Source organism: Acipenser ruthenus, chromosome 50 (genome assembly GCF_902713425.1).
Source record: "Acipenser ruthenus chromosome 50, fAciRut3.2 maternal haplotype, whole genome shotgun sequence".
Taxonomy (NCBI): domain Eukaryota; kingdom Metazoa; phylum Chordata; class Actinopteri; order Acipenseriformes; family Acipenseridae; genus Acipenser; species Acipenser ruthenus.
The window spans coordinates 8,629,882-8,648,091 of record NC_081238.1 but is presented as its reverse complement, the minus strand read 5'-3'; the positions used below and the strand labels follow the sequence as shown (position 1 = coordinate 8,648,091).

The following is an 18,210-nucleotide window of genomic DNA, read 5'->3' as shown; positions in this document are numbered from 1 at the left end:
GAATATTATCAAATGTGTGCGACATCCTTTCATGTATATGCTTATCTTAAAATCCTGAACATCCAAGAATATTAGGACTTAAGTGCGTGTGTGTGTGTGTCTTTTTAGAGCTGCAGTATAGAGTAGCAGTGTGTGTGTCTGTATAGAGCTGCAGTGTAGAGTAGCAGTGTGTCTATGCATGTGTGTGTGTGTCTGTATAGAGCTGCAGTATAGAGCAGCAGTGTGCATGTGTGTGTGTGTCTGTATAGAGCTGCAGTATAGAGCAGCAGTGTGCATGTGTGTGTGTGTCTGTATAGAGCTGCAGTATAGAGCAGCAGTGTGCATGTGTGTGTGTGTCTGTATAGAGCAGCAGTTCAGCAGCATTGTCTGCCCAGATTTTTTTTTCTCACAATTATTGTTTTTATAGTAAACATGTACTATAGTAAATCTATTTTATAAATGCTGAGTTTATGTACACCATATGTTTATGTCATCATTACTATAAAAATAGTTTTCTTAATATTATTGTAGGGAAACTACAGAAATCATAGTACAAGTAAAGTCCATATACAAATGCTGTAAACAAAACCCCTGTCGTTTAAAAACACTTCAAGTGTCTGAATGTCTGTGTGTTTATCAGTGTGTGTCAGAGATGCCAAGGGTTGACTAATCCAAAGAGTGAGACTTCCAGCCCCAAAGAGTGAGGTTTCTAGGCCAAAGAGTGAGACTTTCCAGCTGGTGTGCTGTGTCCTTGCTTAAGGCAGGGCCTCTCATCTCTGGTCCTTTGGGACACCCAACGGTCCATCTTTTAAATCCAACTAGCACTTAAACCCTCGGGTGGGCTGGACCGAGTGCGTCATGTTGGTGGTCGTCTTCAAATTGAAAGGGAACTTGCACTGGAGAAAGCAAGCGGACGAACGCAGAGTTTTCACTGTGGATTACGAACGTTGTAAGAACTCATTACAAAATATATTCAAGGTAAGAGCAATATCTGAAATGATTCTAAACGTGTACAACGCTAGCTAGAAATAATTTATTATTGAATAGCTTGTTAGTCAACTTTAATTATAAAAGCCGTCTCCTTCTAAAAGTGCAGCGCAGTGCAATGAAGCAAAATGAAAGCACTGAAAAGAAAAAAGGAAAGCACGGTAAAGGGCAGTTTCAGAATCGTGTCGAACTCAATTCAAACACAACATCTGCGATTAAAGACAAGTAGCCTAGTACTATTATAAACGGAGCAGCGGGTCAGAAGCTGAGGATCCCCTGATGTTTAGTCCCGTGCGAATAGTAGGCTACTTCTTTAGTCTAAAATGTTGTTTTTGAATTGAGTTCGACACGACTCTGGAGCACGGCAGTTTAATAAAGTACTGATACATTTTATAAAAGCTTAAGGAAGCACTGCAAATCACAGGGAGGTATTGTGAAGCATAAAAAACATGGGGAAAAATCCACAGTAAAGCTGTGCAGAGGTCTACGCGCGTCTGTCATGTTAGGATCCACTACCTTAGACATGGAAATAGGGGAGACACGTTTTTCAAAGATGTTTTCTTTTTCTTTTTCATTATTTATTTATTTTTTATAGGTCGGCGGCTAACTGTTAATTTGAAGTACAAGGGTAACTCGCTTCGAATATAATTGAACACACCGCGCTGTCAATCTGGACTAAATCATATTGAATTATAATAAACTAAAGTTGTATCACTAGCGAATTAAAATCACTGTATAAGGTACGTTTTGTTTATTATTTAATGGACTCGTATTGATTATTTTAAACTAATGCTCATTTGAATATCATCCGATATGTTTAATACAATGTAATAATATTAAAAAAAAATCCGACCATTATTTTTTGGTTGTAATATTAAAGAGAGGCAGTTCTGTAGCCTGTTTTATTTTACGATATGTTGGTAAACACTAGACAGACTTTTGCTCTTAGTGTGGAATACTGCGAAATAACTGTATTTCTGCCAAATGTGTGTTGCAACGTGCATTCCTCTATGGGGATAGGTATTGCTGTTGCGCTGGATTCTAAATACATCTTGAAATAACTGTGTTTCTGCCAAATGTTGCAACGTGCATTCCTCTCGGGGAATAGGTATTGCTGTTGCGCTGGATTCTAATACATCTTGTTGGTTATTAAGGGTAGCATTGTGGAATAGTGATTAGGGCTCTGGTCTCCTGACCGGAGTGTCTTGTGAGGGTTCAATCCTAAGTGGGCACACACTGCTGCTGTACCTTTGAGCAAGCAAGCAAGTATATTGGCCAGACATTGTATGTAAAATAACTAAGTGATAGTCGTCTTGAATAAAACCGACAGCCAAATAAATAAACACATTGTAAATTGTTATATTGGACATAACGGCCTTGGAAATCGCATTGAACTTTCAATGTCTAATTTATATAGGCTGTGTGTTGTTTAAAGGGCATTGAACTTACTGTTAGTCATCCCAGGTCGTTGAGTTCTTATCTCGACTCTTGTACTTACTTAGCCATGAACGTGACTAGTTTTAGTTCCAAAAACGAACAAGCTCTGTCTGGTTGTGTTATGACAGGATATTCTTCCTGCTGGAAATCTGCGTGGTTTTCTGGCTCCAGCCTGGAACAGAACTGGTGTTTGAAGAAGAATAAGTCACCACTAAATAATTATAAACAAATTGACAGTTATAATGACGCTGATATCTTTGCTTAATTGCCACATCTAAAAATAAGTTCTACTTTTTTTTATAATTTCGTCGGCTCTGTGTTTCTTAAGTTAGTCATGTTGTTATCATGTAACATAATCTACACAGAAGAGAAAAAGAAATACATGGCAGAATTAATTCAATTTTAAAGGACCTCTTTTTTACTATGGAGAATAATATCAAACTTGTTTGTGAAATGAACTGCTCACAGGTGATAAATACTATAAGTTCAAAAGATGTGGATCAGACTCGCTTGTTATTGCTGCCAGTTTGTTTCTGATTTGAAGCTGGGTTGAAAACAGCACGCAGAATTCCAGAAGGAGTAAGATACCTCAGGGTTTCCCAATCCTGCTTCTGGGGGACCCCTGTCTGCCCTGCTGGGTTTTGTTCCAACTGAGCTCTCAGTTACCACATTTAACTAATAATTTGGCTAAATCTCAACTCTTAACAGATGGACACTGTGAAGAAATTATTTAACAGATGTAGATTTCAAGTTAAATATAAAATGGTATAACAAGGAACTTGAAATCTCCAACTTCTTATAAGCTAAACAATTTAAAAAGCCAAAGCAGGCAAATGATTAGTTCAATTGAGGGTTCAATGAAGTATTTGCACAGGGCAGACGGGCCGCGGTCCTGCAGGACCAGCATTGGGAAACCCTGATCTATCTTACAGCAAACAAGAGAGCACCTCTAGCCAGTCACAATCAAGCCCATTGTTTCAACCCATCCCAGTGAGAGTGTACCGGGACTGTATGTCTGACACATTAACCAATTGAATGGAAGCTTCCCTTTAACTTGCATTTATTTTTCTTTAAAAATTATAGGTTTCGTGGACATGGACTTGCTAAAACAGTTTTTGCCGGGATCAACAAAGGCTGATCATAGTAAGTTATATCTCTTTAATATTTAATTTAAGACATAATATATCTACACTCAAATTCAACACTGTACCATGGTCCTGTTTCTTTTACAATTGTAGTGCTATCCTGTACTGTACATAGCACCACCATGGGAATCCCATGGGACTTTATTTGATTACTAATTGAAGTATCACAATGGTGGTGTCAACAATCTAATCCAACACTGTACCATCATGGTCCTATTTCTTTTACCATGGTAGTACTGTCCTGTACCATCAATGTACCATGCATTGCAGTGCCATACATTATATAGCACCACCATGGGAATCCTATGGGACTATTTGATTTCTAATTGAAGTATCTCTAATGTAATCCAATACTGTACCAAAAATAAATATTGATTGAAATTTTATTAATTTTGAATTATTTTTTTTAATTATACAGGTAGCTCAGAAAAGCAGTTTGAAGAACTGAAACAAGGTAAATTCATCAGATTGATAGAGAGTTTATTAAATTACAATCCGATTTTGTCCTGGACCAAAACGAAACTTTGACAACCCACTAACTGCACTTATTTCTGAAATGGAAATTTTTACAACAAAATCTTAATTTACAAAACTTTCCTTTCTCTGTTTTCCAGAGAATTATGAACTTAAGAAGGAAATTGGCAAGTTGAATTCATATATACAGTGTGTATATATATATGTGCGTGTGTGCGTGTGTGTGTGTGTGTGTGTGTGTGTGTGCGTGTGTGTGTGTGTGTCACTCCTGCTGGAATTCGGCACTGCACTGTTTTCATCGCGGCTCCAGCCTGGAATGGACCTGGTGTTTGAAGAAGAAGAAGTTGCCTCTAAATAATCAGCAACACGTTGGCAGAAATAACAAGCAAACAAGTCCGATATGTTTGCTTAATTACCACATCTGAATAAAAAAGTAACCTTGTTTATGGTTTCGTAGGGGCTGTTTTTTCAGTTAGTCATATTGTTTTCAAGTAACATGATGATGTACACACATGAGAAAGAAATACTGTACATGACAGAATGAATTCAATGTTTCCACTTTTTTATTTTTTTACTATGGAGAGTAATACTAACAAACTTGTTAGAGAAATGAACTGCTCACACAGGTGATAAATACTAGTATAAGTTTGAAAGATGTCACAGATATCAGACTTGTGTTATTTCTACCAATTTGTTGCTGATTATTTAGCGGCGACTTCTGCTGCTTCTGCTTCTGCTTCCTCCTCCTTCTTCCTCTTCTTCTTCCTCTTCCTCCTCCACCATGTCTGTTCCAGGCTGGAGCCACACCTAAAACAGAACGCAGTGCAGAATTCCAGCAGGAGTAATGTGTGTGTATTGTGGTAATGTTATACATGCCAAATATAAATGTATAAACTAAACATTATAAGTTGTGTTTTTCAGAAAGTTTAGAAAAGGAGAATGCAGCACTGAAACAAGGTGAGAGATGAAGACAGAGAAACGCACTTAAGCTTGAGTCTTCTGAAATGTGCTTCAAGCTGTCAAGCCAACCTCTTGTTTTTTCACACTGCAACCCCACAGCTAAGTCACCAGACCTGTTGTGTCAGAGGACAACACAGATCAGGTGACAGTGCAGCCAGCTCACAGGCCAACCACAGGAGTCGCTGATGCGCAGTGGTGAGACGAGGATTAACGAGCCGACTAGATCCCTCCCCACCCAGGCATCTCAAGCTCTGACAATTATGCACCACCCCCTGGGAAACCTCTGGGAACTCTGTGGGAATCCCTGGGATCTCCTGACCACAGCCAGTGATGGCATAGCGCTGGATTCGAACCAGCGAGCTCCTTTATGGCTATAGGGCTCATCCTGAACAGAAAAAGAAAAAAAAAACATTTTCTCAACAAGCTTAGACCTAGACCAAATCAAAACTTTGAATCCCCCTGCTAATTGTAAATTCAAAACCCAGCAGTATTAATGGAAGTGGGTTCCCTCTGGGGTGGAAGGAATCTGACAAACCAAAAAAGATGCTAGCATCATCATTATCATCAGGACCAGGTTTTTAATTTGCAATTAGTGGGTGGGTCAAAGTTTTTATTTAGTCTAATTTACAAAACTTTCTATTTTTATATTTCAGAACACGATCAACTGGTAGAACTGAAACAAGGTGAGTTCATACACCTTTTATACATTTCAAACATATTTTATAAATCAAATTTCAAAAATGTTTATAACATTGAAGATTATATAAATCCATTGAAAGTAATAGTGAAAAAAAAACTGAAATGAAATTCAATATGAAAAATTAATAGTTTCTAAGTGTCATGACTTTTCTGTCTACTGTCATGACTTATTTAAGGTGGTACAGCTGGATTACAATTTTTGGTTTGTTTAATTGAACAATTCCTGTTTTGAAACTTCACGTTGTTGTTGTTTGATTATTTTTGTATATTTTTTTTACATTTGTATTCAAACATAAACTAAACATAAATCTAAAATTTGAATCCAGTCACTATTCCACCTTAAATAAGTCATGACAGTAGTCAAGTAAGTCATGACATTTTTCCAGCATGTAAACCAAGCCAGTGACATAGTTTCCATGTGTTTTCTAATTGTATATCAGCCAAGTGATACATTTGTGGTTGTTATGGTGTCCAATCATTACTCAGAAAATCAAATTCCAAATGTCTTTATAAAATCAAACTGCAATCACTCCTTTTCTAATAATAACCTATTCTCTTCCAATAATTGTATATTATTTTTCTGTGTTTCTTTTCTAGTTCATGATCAATTTCTAAAGAAATTTAGTCCCGGTAAGTACATCAAGATTTTTTATTTTAATCATATGCCTTGATTTATTACTGTACTACAAGAAAAAATAAAAACCTATTTAATATAGATTTCTTTTCCAGGTTAAATGAACAGAACACTACAAATAAAGTATAAAATATACATAGAATGTATTTCATGGTTTTGTGGATTAAGTGCTATATTTTAACATACTATAATACTGTACATAATTATATGATTCTGAAACTGCCTCTTGGTTTTTGTTCCAAATGAGTTCTAAATTAAGTAAACAGAATTCATTACAAAATTTGCTTAAATTAGATTTAAATTGTGTAGCTTCTAAAAGTTTTAGGTTCCTTATTATTTATTTCGTAGCAGACGCCTCCCTTATCCAGGGCGACTTACAATTATCACATTATTATTTTTTACATACAATTACCCATGTATACAGTTGTGTTTTTACTGGAGCAATCTAGGAGGTAAATTACCTGCCTGCTTGCTCAAGGGTTGAACTAGCTAGCTGTCTGTCTGTCAATCTAGGAGGTAAAGTACCTTGCTTGCTCAAGGGTTGAACTAGCTACCTGTCTGTCTATTAACCTAGGAGGTAAGGTACATGCCTGCTTGCTCAAGGGTACAGCAGCAGTGTGTGTGTGTGTGTGTGTGTGTGTGTGTGTGTGTGTGTGTGTGTGTGTGTGTGTGTCCCTACCTGGGATTGAACCCACACAAGACCCTCGTGTCAGGAGTCCAGAGCCCCCCCTCCCCCCATTACTCCACACTGCTGCCCTTGTATGTAACCTTAAAACCCCCAATTATTTTAAAAACAATTAAAAAGCTCAGAATAGGTTAATTGTTAGTTTAATTGAGAGTGTTGCTGGAACAAAAAACAGCGGGGATTAAACACTGATTTTAGACGTCTATCTCCCGTAGATTGAACTTGTCTTTATTATTCATTTCTTTGTCTGTTTCTTTGCAGGTGGTTTTTGCAACACTTGTTTCAGAGAGAAGATGGTTTTGCTTGGGTTCAGTCCTTTATTAATTGCTTCACTGATCGTCAACTTTGTGTCTTCAAGTAAGAACTGGATAGGGTGGAAATCCCTGTTATTATTATTGTGTTTATTTAGCAGACGCCTTTATCCAAGGCAACTTACAGAGACTAGGGTGTGTGAACTATGCATCAGCTGCAGAGTCACTTACAACTACGTCTCACCCGAAAGACGGAGCACAAGGAGGTGAAATGACTTGCTCAGGGTCACACAATGAGTCAGTGGCTGAGGTGGGATTTGAACCGGGGACCTCCTGGTTACAAGCCCTTGTCTTTAACCACTGGACCGCACAGCCTCCTTGTCTTGTACTAGCAGCACTGAGACAAGGTCTCAAAAACAATTGGATATTCCAAATTGGGAGAAAATGGGGGTAAAAAATAATTGCTGATTCCAAATTTAAAAAAATGGTATATTTGAATGGCAATTTTTGCCTCTGAAATTATTCCTTGACAGTGTCCAGTCACACAGGAATTGACCATTAATGTATGTGTTTATTTGTTCACAGGAAGCTTGATCAAAAATGTTTCCATGAAGAGTATTGTGTGTGTTTCAGTCATCAGCAACTACATGTGCTGTTGTGAACCCAGAATAGGTATACCTTCTTTATTGAAGTCAATCACTTGTATGCTTTTCAAAGGGGTAACTTTATAACTGCTAACAAAACTACATTTCCCCATCCGGCTCCTGCTCTTGTATATCTATGATGAGGAAATGCAGCTCTGAAGTTCTCCTGAAGGGTACATGTGAAGACATCTTGGAAACAGAGCACAGCTGACTGCAATTTAATAGTTTAAAAAAAGTGGTCAGGATGTCAATAAAAAAAAAAAAATACACGCACCTTAAAGAGTTGTAGTACCAACATATGGGGGAACATGTAACACACACACACACACACACACACACACACACACACACACAACTTGAGTTATCCTTTAATTAGAAAGTTCTCTATTTTCTAGAATGTTACAAACTTGCACAGCTGCAGCAATCCATTGTCTAATGGAACAGGTTAATTCAATTTCCAAAAATCCTTGAGGAGTCCAATGTATTCATATTATTTTAGGAAACATAGAAAATACACTTAAAATAAAGATCATTACGGGGCTCCCGAGTGGCGCATCCAGTAAAGGCGCTCCACGTGAGTGCAGGATGCGCTCTATAGTCTGCAAGTCGCGAGTTCGAATCCAGGCTATTCCTTTGCCGATCGAGGACGGGAGCTCCCAGGGGGTGGCGCACAATTGGCCGAGCATCGCCCGGGGGGAGGGAGGATTAGGTCGGTCAGGGTGTCCTCGGCTCACCGCGCACCAGCGACCCCTGTAGTCTGGCCGTGCGCCTGCGGGCTTGCCTGTAAGCTGCCCGAGAGCTGCGTTGTCCTCCGACGCTGTAGCTCTTGGGTGGCTGCACGGTGAGTCCTCAGTGTGAAAAAAGCGGTCGGCTTGACGGCACACGCTTCGGAGGACAGCGTGTGTTCATCTTCACCCTCCCGAGTCAGCACAGGGGTGTTAGCGGTGAGCCGACAGTAATAAAATAATTGGCCATTCCAAATTGGGAGAAAATAATAAAAAAAAAAAATTGGCAACGACTAAATAATAATATAGAAAAAAAAATAATAAAGATTATTACTTTTATTCCAACTAGGTTAGTTCACAAAGCTCTGTTTCTTCTTCTAAAACCTGACAAACTAAAACAAATTGAGTTCATACACATTTTATACATTTCAAACATCTTTTATAAATAATGTTATAGCTCGCAATTAAAACAGTTTTCTAATAAAGAAAGCCACACTTCTTCTGTTCCAATAATGAATGTGTGTTTTTTCATTGTGTTTCTTTTGTAGATCATGCTGAAATTCTAAAGAAGTTAAGTAAGAATTATTTTTTTCATTTTCTTGTGTTTACTGTAAGTCCAGAAATATTTGTGGCCAAAATATTTGGCACAGAAGATTTATTTCGCTCAACAAATGTCGGCCATGACTTGCTGTTGCCCTGAATTTTGTATCGTGAGCCAACAACATTTGGTTTTATTTTTGACATACGCGAAAATTGCATAATAAAAGGCTTTCTGGATTTCCAGTATTTTCTAGGTACTAGTAGGAATTGTAAAATAAATATCTTAAATGTTCTCAGTGAAAGCCCTGATGAAGACTTCAAATGGAATTGCTTGTCACTGAATTCATTTAGTTTATGGCTGGGGGAGTCAATTTGGGATGTGTGTGCGTGTGTGTGCGCATGTGTGTTTATGCATGCGTGTGTTTGTGCATGCATGTGTCCGCGTGTGTGTGTGTGTGTTACTGTACATGTTCCCATATGTTGCTAAAACTGTTTACAAGGTGTGTGTATTGTTTTTATTTTATTTTTTTCTTGACATCCTAACACTTTTTTACACTATTAAATTGCAGTCTGCACAGTGCTCAAGACAGCTTCACATGCACCCTTCAGAAAAACTTCAGAACTACATTTCCTACCACCCCCATGCATCGTACATACATGAGCAGGAGGATGATGGGAAATGTTCTTCTGAAGGGTACATGTGAAGCCATTTTGGAAACACACCACATGCACAAAAAATAAAAAAAATGTGTTCCCCTTTTAAACGACCTGTTTTTTGGCTGTGTTCTTATTGCAGCATCTTCTAGTCTGCGTATGATACTGCAGCTGCAGTTCTGCATGCTGTTTTCAACCCGGCTCCAGCCTGGAATGGACCTGGTGGTGCAAAATCAGCAACATATTGGCAGTAGTAATAACACATGACTCGGATATCTTTGCTTAATTGCCACATCTTATTAAAAAAAAATACCTTAAAGAATAAGTCATTTTGTATGATTTGGTAGGGGCTGTGTTTTTTCAGTTAGTCAATTGTTATCAAGTAACATGATGATGTACAAAGAAGAGGAAGAAATACTGTACGTGACAGAATGAATTCAATGTTACCACTATTTTGTTACTATGGAGAGTAATACTAACAAACTTGTTAGAGAAATGAACTGCTCACAGGTGATTAAACACCAGTATATAACTTCAAAAGAAGATGTGTCAATTAAGGGAAGATATCAAACTTGTTCGCTTGTTATAACTGCCAGTGTGTTGCTTTTTCTTCTTCTTCTTCTTCTTCTTCTTCTTCTTCCACCAGGTCAGCTCCAGGCTGGAGCTGTGCTGAAAACCACATGCAGAAGTACAATTAGAATGTCAGTTTCCCCTTCTATACTCTCACAACTTGTAACATGTCATTTTCTTTCTTTAGATGTAGTGGGATATGTTACAAATGGAGGTAAATACAGTAAATCTCTTTGAATGCATTTTTATTATTGAGAATATGCTGATTTTGAGTTGCGAATCCATCCCTGTTTTTGTCTCTTTCAGTATGGCAACAGATTTGTAAAGCCAAAAGTAAGTTTAAATGTACTGCTTCCATGTTTACTGCATTCTTATGATTATAGAATCTATTAGTATATTGTGCAACGCCATTAAGGTTGATATAATTCATATATGCACATTATATAGAGCAGGGTATCCCATTCCTGGTTCTGGGGGATCCTTGCCTGCCCTGCTGGTTTTTGTTCCAACTGAGCTCTCAATTACTTAACTGAACCCTCAATTGAACTAATACTTTGCTTAATTTTACTTTAAATTGTGTAGCTTATAAAAAAGTTGGAGATTTTAAGTTCCTAATATTTCATATTTAACTTGAAATCTCCATCTGTTTTTAAATAATTTAAGAGTTCAGATTGAGGTAAATTATTAGTTAAATGAGGTAACTGAGAGCTCAGTTGGAACAAAAACCAGCAGAGCAGGCAGGGGTCCCCCAGGACCAGGATTGGGAAACCTGCATTTCAATCTGGTTGCTTCAGTCTAATTATTGCCCAATTCAGCTTGTGTGTGCTTGCGTGTGTGTGTGTGTCAGTGTGTATGTCAGTGTGTGTGTCAGTGTGTGTGTGTGTGTGTGTGTGTGTGTGTGTGTGTGTTTTCATAGGTTGCTACAACTGTTTAAATAAGGTGTGCATGTTTTTATTATTATTTTGTAAATCTTGACCACATTTTTACACTATTAAATTACATTCTACAGTGCTACTGTTTCCAAGATGGCTTCAAATGTACTCTTCAGAAGAATTTTAGAACTACACTTCCCATCATCACTCCCATCATAGATACATGAGCAGGAGGATGATAGGAAATGTTCTTCTGATGGGTACATTTTGAAGCCATCTTGGAAACAGAGCACTGTGTAGACTGCAATTTAATAGTGTTAAAAAGTGGTCAGGATGTCAAAAAAAACTATGCACACCTTATTTAAACAGTTGTAGCAACATATGGGAACATGTAACACACACACACACCCTGAGTTCCCCTTTAATGCTTAACTATTGAGTAGTATATAGATAAATATAGAGTAGTAAGTAGTTGTTTTAATTCATTCCAAAAGCTAAACAGTTCCCTATGGTTTAATTTTCTATCCTAAGAAATATATTCGGGGTTGAGAACCACTGACTTTAAACATACTACTGAAGCCTCTTAATGAGGTAATTGACTCGATTACTGGGCTTAATTAGTCAGAATTACCATTTGTTCCAGGTATTTAGCAAGTGATGATTTAACGATACCTACAAGAACTGCAGGATTGAGGCTCTCCTGGACCAGGGTCGGCCATTTCTGGTTCTACTTGATAAAAGAAGGCTTCTTATTTGTTCCTTCTCATCAGCTGAAGTGACCCTGAATCCTGACACAGCCGGCCCAGGACTTGCAGTCAATGTAGATGACTCACTGGTGAAATTCACAGGGGAGAGAGAAGCAGAGTGGCCCAGTGTGCTGGGCAGGGAGGTGTTCACCTCAGGGAGACACTACTGGGAGGTGGAGGTGGGAGAGAAGGGCTACTGGGCTGTGGGAGTCTCCACACACCCTGGAGAGAAGATCATACCTGAGAAACCAGAGGAGGGCTACTGGCTTGTGAGACTGTCAGCTAGAGGGAGGAAGTATGAAGCAGTGGGCAAGAGCCTGGTCACTCACCCTCCTCCATCCCAACAAGAGAGCCAGTCCCCTCTCCCTCTCACACTGGAACACAAGCTCTATAAAGTGGGGATGTATCTGAACTATTGGAAAGGGGAATTGTCATTTTACAACATCTATGATGCTGACAATAGATATGCAATGCATACTTTTAAATACAACTTCCCTGAGGTGGTTTACCCCGTCTTAAGCCCAGGCTGTCACGATAAAGCACCTTTGAAAATCACCAGGTTTGATTCAACATGAAACTCTCCATTCAGAATTACAATTTAGCATTGCTATATCTACAACATTGCTTTATCTACAGCATCACAATAGAGCATTGCTATATGTACAGCATCATAATACTGCATTGCTATATCTACAACATTGCTTTATCTACAGCATCACAATACAGCATTGCTATATGTACAGCATCATAATACTGCATTGCTATATGTACAGCATCATAATACTGCATTGCTATATCTACAACATTGCTTTATCTACAGCATCACAATACAGCATTGCTATATGTACAGCATCATAATACTGCATTGCTATATGTACAGCATCATAATACTGCATTGCTATATGTACAGCATCATAATACTGCATTGCTATATGTACAGCATCATAATACTGCATTGCTATATGTACAGCATCATAATACTGCATTGCTATATCTACAACATTGCTTTATCTACAGCATCACAATACAGCATTGCTATATGTACAGCATCATAATACTGCATTGCTATATGTACAGCATCATAATACTGCATTGCTATATCTACAACATTGCTTTATCTACAGCATCACAATACAGCATTGCTATATGTACAGCATCATAATACTGCATTGCTATATGTACAGCATCATAATACTGCATTGCTATATGTACAGCATCATAATACTGCATTGCTATATGTACAGCATCATAATACTGCATTGCTATATGTACAGCATCATAATACTGCATTGCTATATGTACAGCATCATAATACTGCATTGCTATATGTACAGCATCATAATACTGCATTGCTATATCTACAACATTGCTTTATCTACAGCATCACAATACAGCATTGTTATATGTACAGCATCATAATACTGCATTGCTATATGTACAGCATCATAATACTGCATTGCTATATGTACAGCATCATAATACTGCATTGCTATATGTACAGCATCATAATACTGCATTGCTATATGTACAGCATCATAATACTGCATTGCTATATGTACAGCATCATAATACTGCATTGCTATATCTACAACATTGCTTTATCTACAGCATCACAATACAGCATTGCTATATGTACAGCATCATAATACTGCATTGCTATATGTACAGCATCATAATACTGCATTGCTATATCTACAACATTGCTTTATCTACAGCATCACAATACAGCATTGCTATATGTACAGCATCATAATACTGCATTGCTATATGTACAGCATCATAATACTGCATTGCTATATGTACAGCATCATAATACTGCATTGCTATATGTACAGCATCATAATACTGCATTGCTATATGTACAGCATCATAATACTGCATTGCTATATGTACAGCATCACAATACAGCATTGCTATATGTACAGCATCACAATACAGCATTGCTATATGTACAGCATCATAATACTGCATTGCTATATGTACAGCATCATAATACTGCATTGCTATATGTACAGCATCATAATACTGCATTGCTATATGTACAGCATCATAATACTGCATTGCTATATCTACAACATTGCTTTATCTACAGCATCATAATACTGCATTGCTATATGTACAGCATCATAATACTGCATTGCTATATGTACAGCATCATAATACTGCATTGCTATATCTACAACATTGCTTTATCTACAGCATCATAATACTGCATTGCTATATGTACAGCATCATAATACTGCATTGCTATATGTACAGCATCATAATACTGCATTGCTATATCTACAACATTGCTTTATCTACAGCATCATAATACTGCATTGCTATATGTACAGCATCATAATACTGCATTGCTATATGTACAGCATCATAATACTGCATTGCTATATGTACAGCATCATAATACTGCATTGCTATATGTACAGCATCATAATACTGCATTGCTATATGTACAGCATCATAATACTGCATTGCTATATGTACAGCATCATAATACTGCATTGCTATATGTACAGCATCATAATACTGCATTGCTATATGTACAGCATCATAATACTGCATTGCTATATGTACAGCATCATAATACTGCATTGCTATATGTACAGCATCATAATACTGCATTGCTATATGTACAGCATCACAATACAGCATTGCTATATCTACAACATTGCTTTATCTACACGTTAAGTTTGAAAAGCTGACGCCTCGCTAAGTGGTAGGCGTTTCAGGCAGTTGGATATAAACAAGTGCAGAGGCTGATACATGATTTTTTCCAGTGTTTCTTTCTTTTTTTGACAACACGTACAGTATGTGATAAGTTAACCCTATATTATTCGTGTGTGTGTGTGTGTATATAATTTGTAAAGCTTATGAGGCAATTTTGTAGTTACAATTATGAACTCTGGGTAATGTATCCTTGTCATTTTCAAAAGCGCTCTGTGCATGCATCATTCAATTAGAGCTAACATCTGTCTGTACCTCGAGGACTATATAAAGAAGGATAGGACAGTGATGTCACAAGTGGGCGGAGTTAGTAAACAATGGCGCCATTTCTGGAGCCCGTAAGAGCGCGTTAGTTACTCGCAATGCTTTTAACCTGTACGCATTGCGTGCCCTGGCTAAATGATTCTTGACATATTGCAGGTTTAAAACTGAACCAGTAGACAGACAGTCACTTTATATCAACAATATGTTTCATTGTTAATAAAAATAATAGTGGGATATATCATCCTGGCGCTGCAGCACAGCATCGCCAACCAACTGCAGTGCATACAGAACTGAGTGGGATCCCCAAAAGACACCTGTGACACAGTACTGAACTGCATCATGGGAGTGACTGTCCTATTCTATATATAAAGCAGCACAGCAAGTGTGCAGACACGAAGAAGAAAAACGTATGGTTTCAATACTGTATTTTAGAATTGAATTATTATTTGTACAAGTACTGTTTAAATACTCTATATGCAAATGCATGTAATACAAACACACATTAATAATATATATGCAGTATATGAATAAAAATTGAGGTCACTTCTACGTTGGGTAAATTAACGACCCTGTTGTATGAAATATTTTTTTGCATGTATTTTCATTCTGTGGTAAGAAATAAATAAATAAATGAAAACACTATTTGAAAGGCTCTCACAAGCGCGCGTGTTTCTGTGAAGTCTAAAGCACTGTTCACACGGGACTTAATCACCAGATTGCCAGCGGTTCTGGAATTGTTCTTCATGTCATCAGTGAAATGTAGTCCCATGTAAATTGTCCACTTCGTTTTACCCCAGATGTTTTTCCAGCGGTCCTCCACTTGTTTTACGGGGCATCGGGACCTCCTGTATATAAAATTTCAAACTCGTGCACTGTCGTGTGTATTTTTAGTCCTGTGCGAATCGACCCTGTCAGTTCTGTTCTGTCGAATTATTAATAAGAGCATTCCCAGATTATTCACCTCAACGCTTTAGAGGAGACTGAAAATAGTAGAGTATGACAAGTCAAATGATCATCTAGGAGATATCTTCAAATGATTTCAGATATCTTGAAATATACTTTTAAATAAGATGTCTGTAATGTCTCAATGATTTTTAGATATCTAATTTATTTCAAGATATCTAAATAAATTATAGATATCTTTAAAACTATCTTATTTAGATATCTCAAAATGATTTACAGATATATATATATATATATATATATATATATATATATTATTAGATATCTAACTGAATTATATATATATATATATATATATATATATATATATATATATATATATATATAATTCAGTTAGATATCTAATTTAGTTAAATATATCTGTAATTCAGTTAGATATATCTAATTCAGTTCAAGATATCTTGAAATGCATTTAGCTATCTCTAACTGATAATTTGGATTGCCATAGTAATAAAAATGAATGTTTTCAGATGTATCTAACTGCACTGCTAAGTTAGTGCAGTTTTATTTATTTATGTATTCATTTTTAATGTGAATTTTGTGCACGTGGTCTGTCCATGTGATCTGTGATATGTTAATTAAAGAAATATAATACACATGCATAACTAGAATTAGAGGAGCAGATATGCTCAATATTATGGTGACTCATGCACTTTATCCTAAAAGCATGATATTGTGGATATTTCCAGTATTAGATGATCCAACACACAATGTTTGATGTAGATGAAATTGAGCAGTGCAATTCCCATGACTGCCAATCAGTACAGGGGCAAAGAGAATGATACGATGGGGTGCACTGATCATGAAGCTCAAAGCATGAGGGCCATCCACAAACTAAGAAGTCACATGACCACAATGGGGGCCATCTTGGATCTCTGGTCAAGTGAAGCATACAGATTAATTTTGCACTGAAAAATGGAGCCATACGAAATGGTTTGATACATTACCAGTTATTATGTTCTTACAGTGGATTTACTACACCACAAAATCCCCTCACAGGGATGTTTAAATATACAATACTAGATTTGTGAGCAAGTGTGGCAGACTGAAGGGAATTTGCACCATCCATAGATTCAGCTTCAGAGGGGTTTCTCTGAAAGGCTTTTAGATTCAACTCCGTTTCTGTATATTTTCTCTCCAACTCTTGGATTTAAAATAAAAATAAAAAAGCACATCCTGAATATTGACTATTTCACCTAGAAATAAGAAATCCTACAATTATAATTTTAGTAAAGCGTAAAGTTACACAGCGTCAGCTCATGACCTTTATATAGGCGAGGCACACAGTAACGGAAGGCTGCAGACAGGTTTAAGTTACAGAAAAGCAGTATTATCCATAGCAGAAATGCCAGTCAAACATGTAAACACTGATATTTGTATATTGCAACAATCTGAGCCCTTCACTATACATGTGTTAATACTGTATGTACAGAACACTGGTCTGCCTAACTGCACTTAAACTGGCTCTGCTAAACTGCAAATTAGAGTCATGAATAAAACTAAGTAGTCAGCATGGTGAACTGCTCATCAATCTTTGCTCCAGCTTTGTCTCAGCATCACACTTTTACTGAGCTCCCAAACACAGCCTTAAAGGATATCTATCCCAGGCAATGCGAAAGAGCAAAAGAAATGTCTTCACAATGGACACTGACTAGGGATGTGCTTTTAGTACATTTCTACGAATGTTTAAATGCTATGCAGTATCAGCATTTAAACCATATCCACACACACACTCTTTATAATATCATTCTGATGTATATCCACAGCCCTGGTTTGCATTTCCCAAGCAAAGAAACCCTAAATAAGCAAATACCGGTTTAACATCGCAAAGGACTTAAACTAGTAAGCTATGTTTATATATAACTGTGACAAGCTGGCTCCAGTGGTTACGTCAGACCAGAAAGGAGTACACAGACAGACGGTGGTGATCAAACTGAGTCGCGGCAGCACTCAGTGTTTTAATAAACAAATAAATAAAAGGTTGAACAAAACAGAACACGGCACTTTAAGCCAAAATAAATAGACGAACAAAACGATAAAACAGACAAACAAACACGGTGAGTCAAAGAAACTTTACTTTTCTTTCCTTTTTCTCCTTCCTCACTCCCGTTCTCCACTCACCGAACACACAACCCCGAGTGAGTTAAACGTGCATCTATTTATACAATTGTGCTGGGATTCAATTACCAATTAATTATTCACTTGGATCCCAGCACGTGAACTAATCTGTGTACTCCCGTGCTCACATATTAACTAC

The 18,210-nt window shown here is 37.3% G+C and overlaps 1 protein-coding gene across 6 annotated transcripts in view; it reads left to right on the top strand.

Annotated features, from left to right (window-relative positions):
• The window catches only part of LOC117969720 (E3 ubiquitin-protein ligase TRIM39-like), a 30,809-nt gene extending 17,626 nt beyond the window's left edge, over positions 1-13,183 (top strand). Inside the window, exons 1-13 of one of the 6 annotated variants that reach the window (XM_059015601.1) lie at positions 437-957; positions 3,487-3,546; positions 3,967-4,002; positions 4,163-4,189; positions 4,944-4,979; positions 5,636-5,665; positions 6,279-6,311; positions 7,262-7,357; positions 7,837-7,923; positions 9,169-9,195; positions 10,572-10,598; positions 10,691-10,717; positions 11,900-12,159. In XM_059015601.1, coding sequence (XP_058871584.1) covers positions 3,498-3,546; positions 3,967-4,002; positions 4,163-4,189; positions 4,944-4,979; positions 5,636-5,665; positions 6,279-6,311; positions 7,262-7,357; positions 7,837-7,923; positions 9,169-9,195; positions 10,572-10,598; positions 10,691-10,717; positions 11,900-11,907 — 483 coding nt within the window. In that variant the 5' untranslated portion in view covers positions 437-957; positions 3,487-3,497 and the 3' untranslated portion in view covers positions 11,908-12,159. Of the gene's footprint in view, positions 1-436; positions 958-3,486; positions 3,547-3,966; positions 4,003-4,162; positions 4,190-4,943; positions 4,980-5,635; positions 5,666-6,278; positions 6,312-7,261; positions 7,358-7,836; positions 7,924-9,168; positions 9,196-10,571; positions 10,599-10,690; positions 10,718-11,899 lie in introns of those variants that run through there. The other 5 variants (XM_059015595.1, XM_059015596.1, XM_059015597.1 and 2 more) reach the window with 5 other exon arrangements.
• The last annotated feature ends 5,027 nt before the right edge of the window (positions 13,184-18,210 follow it).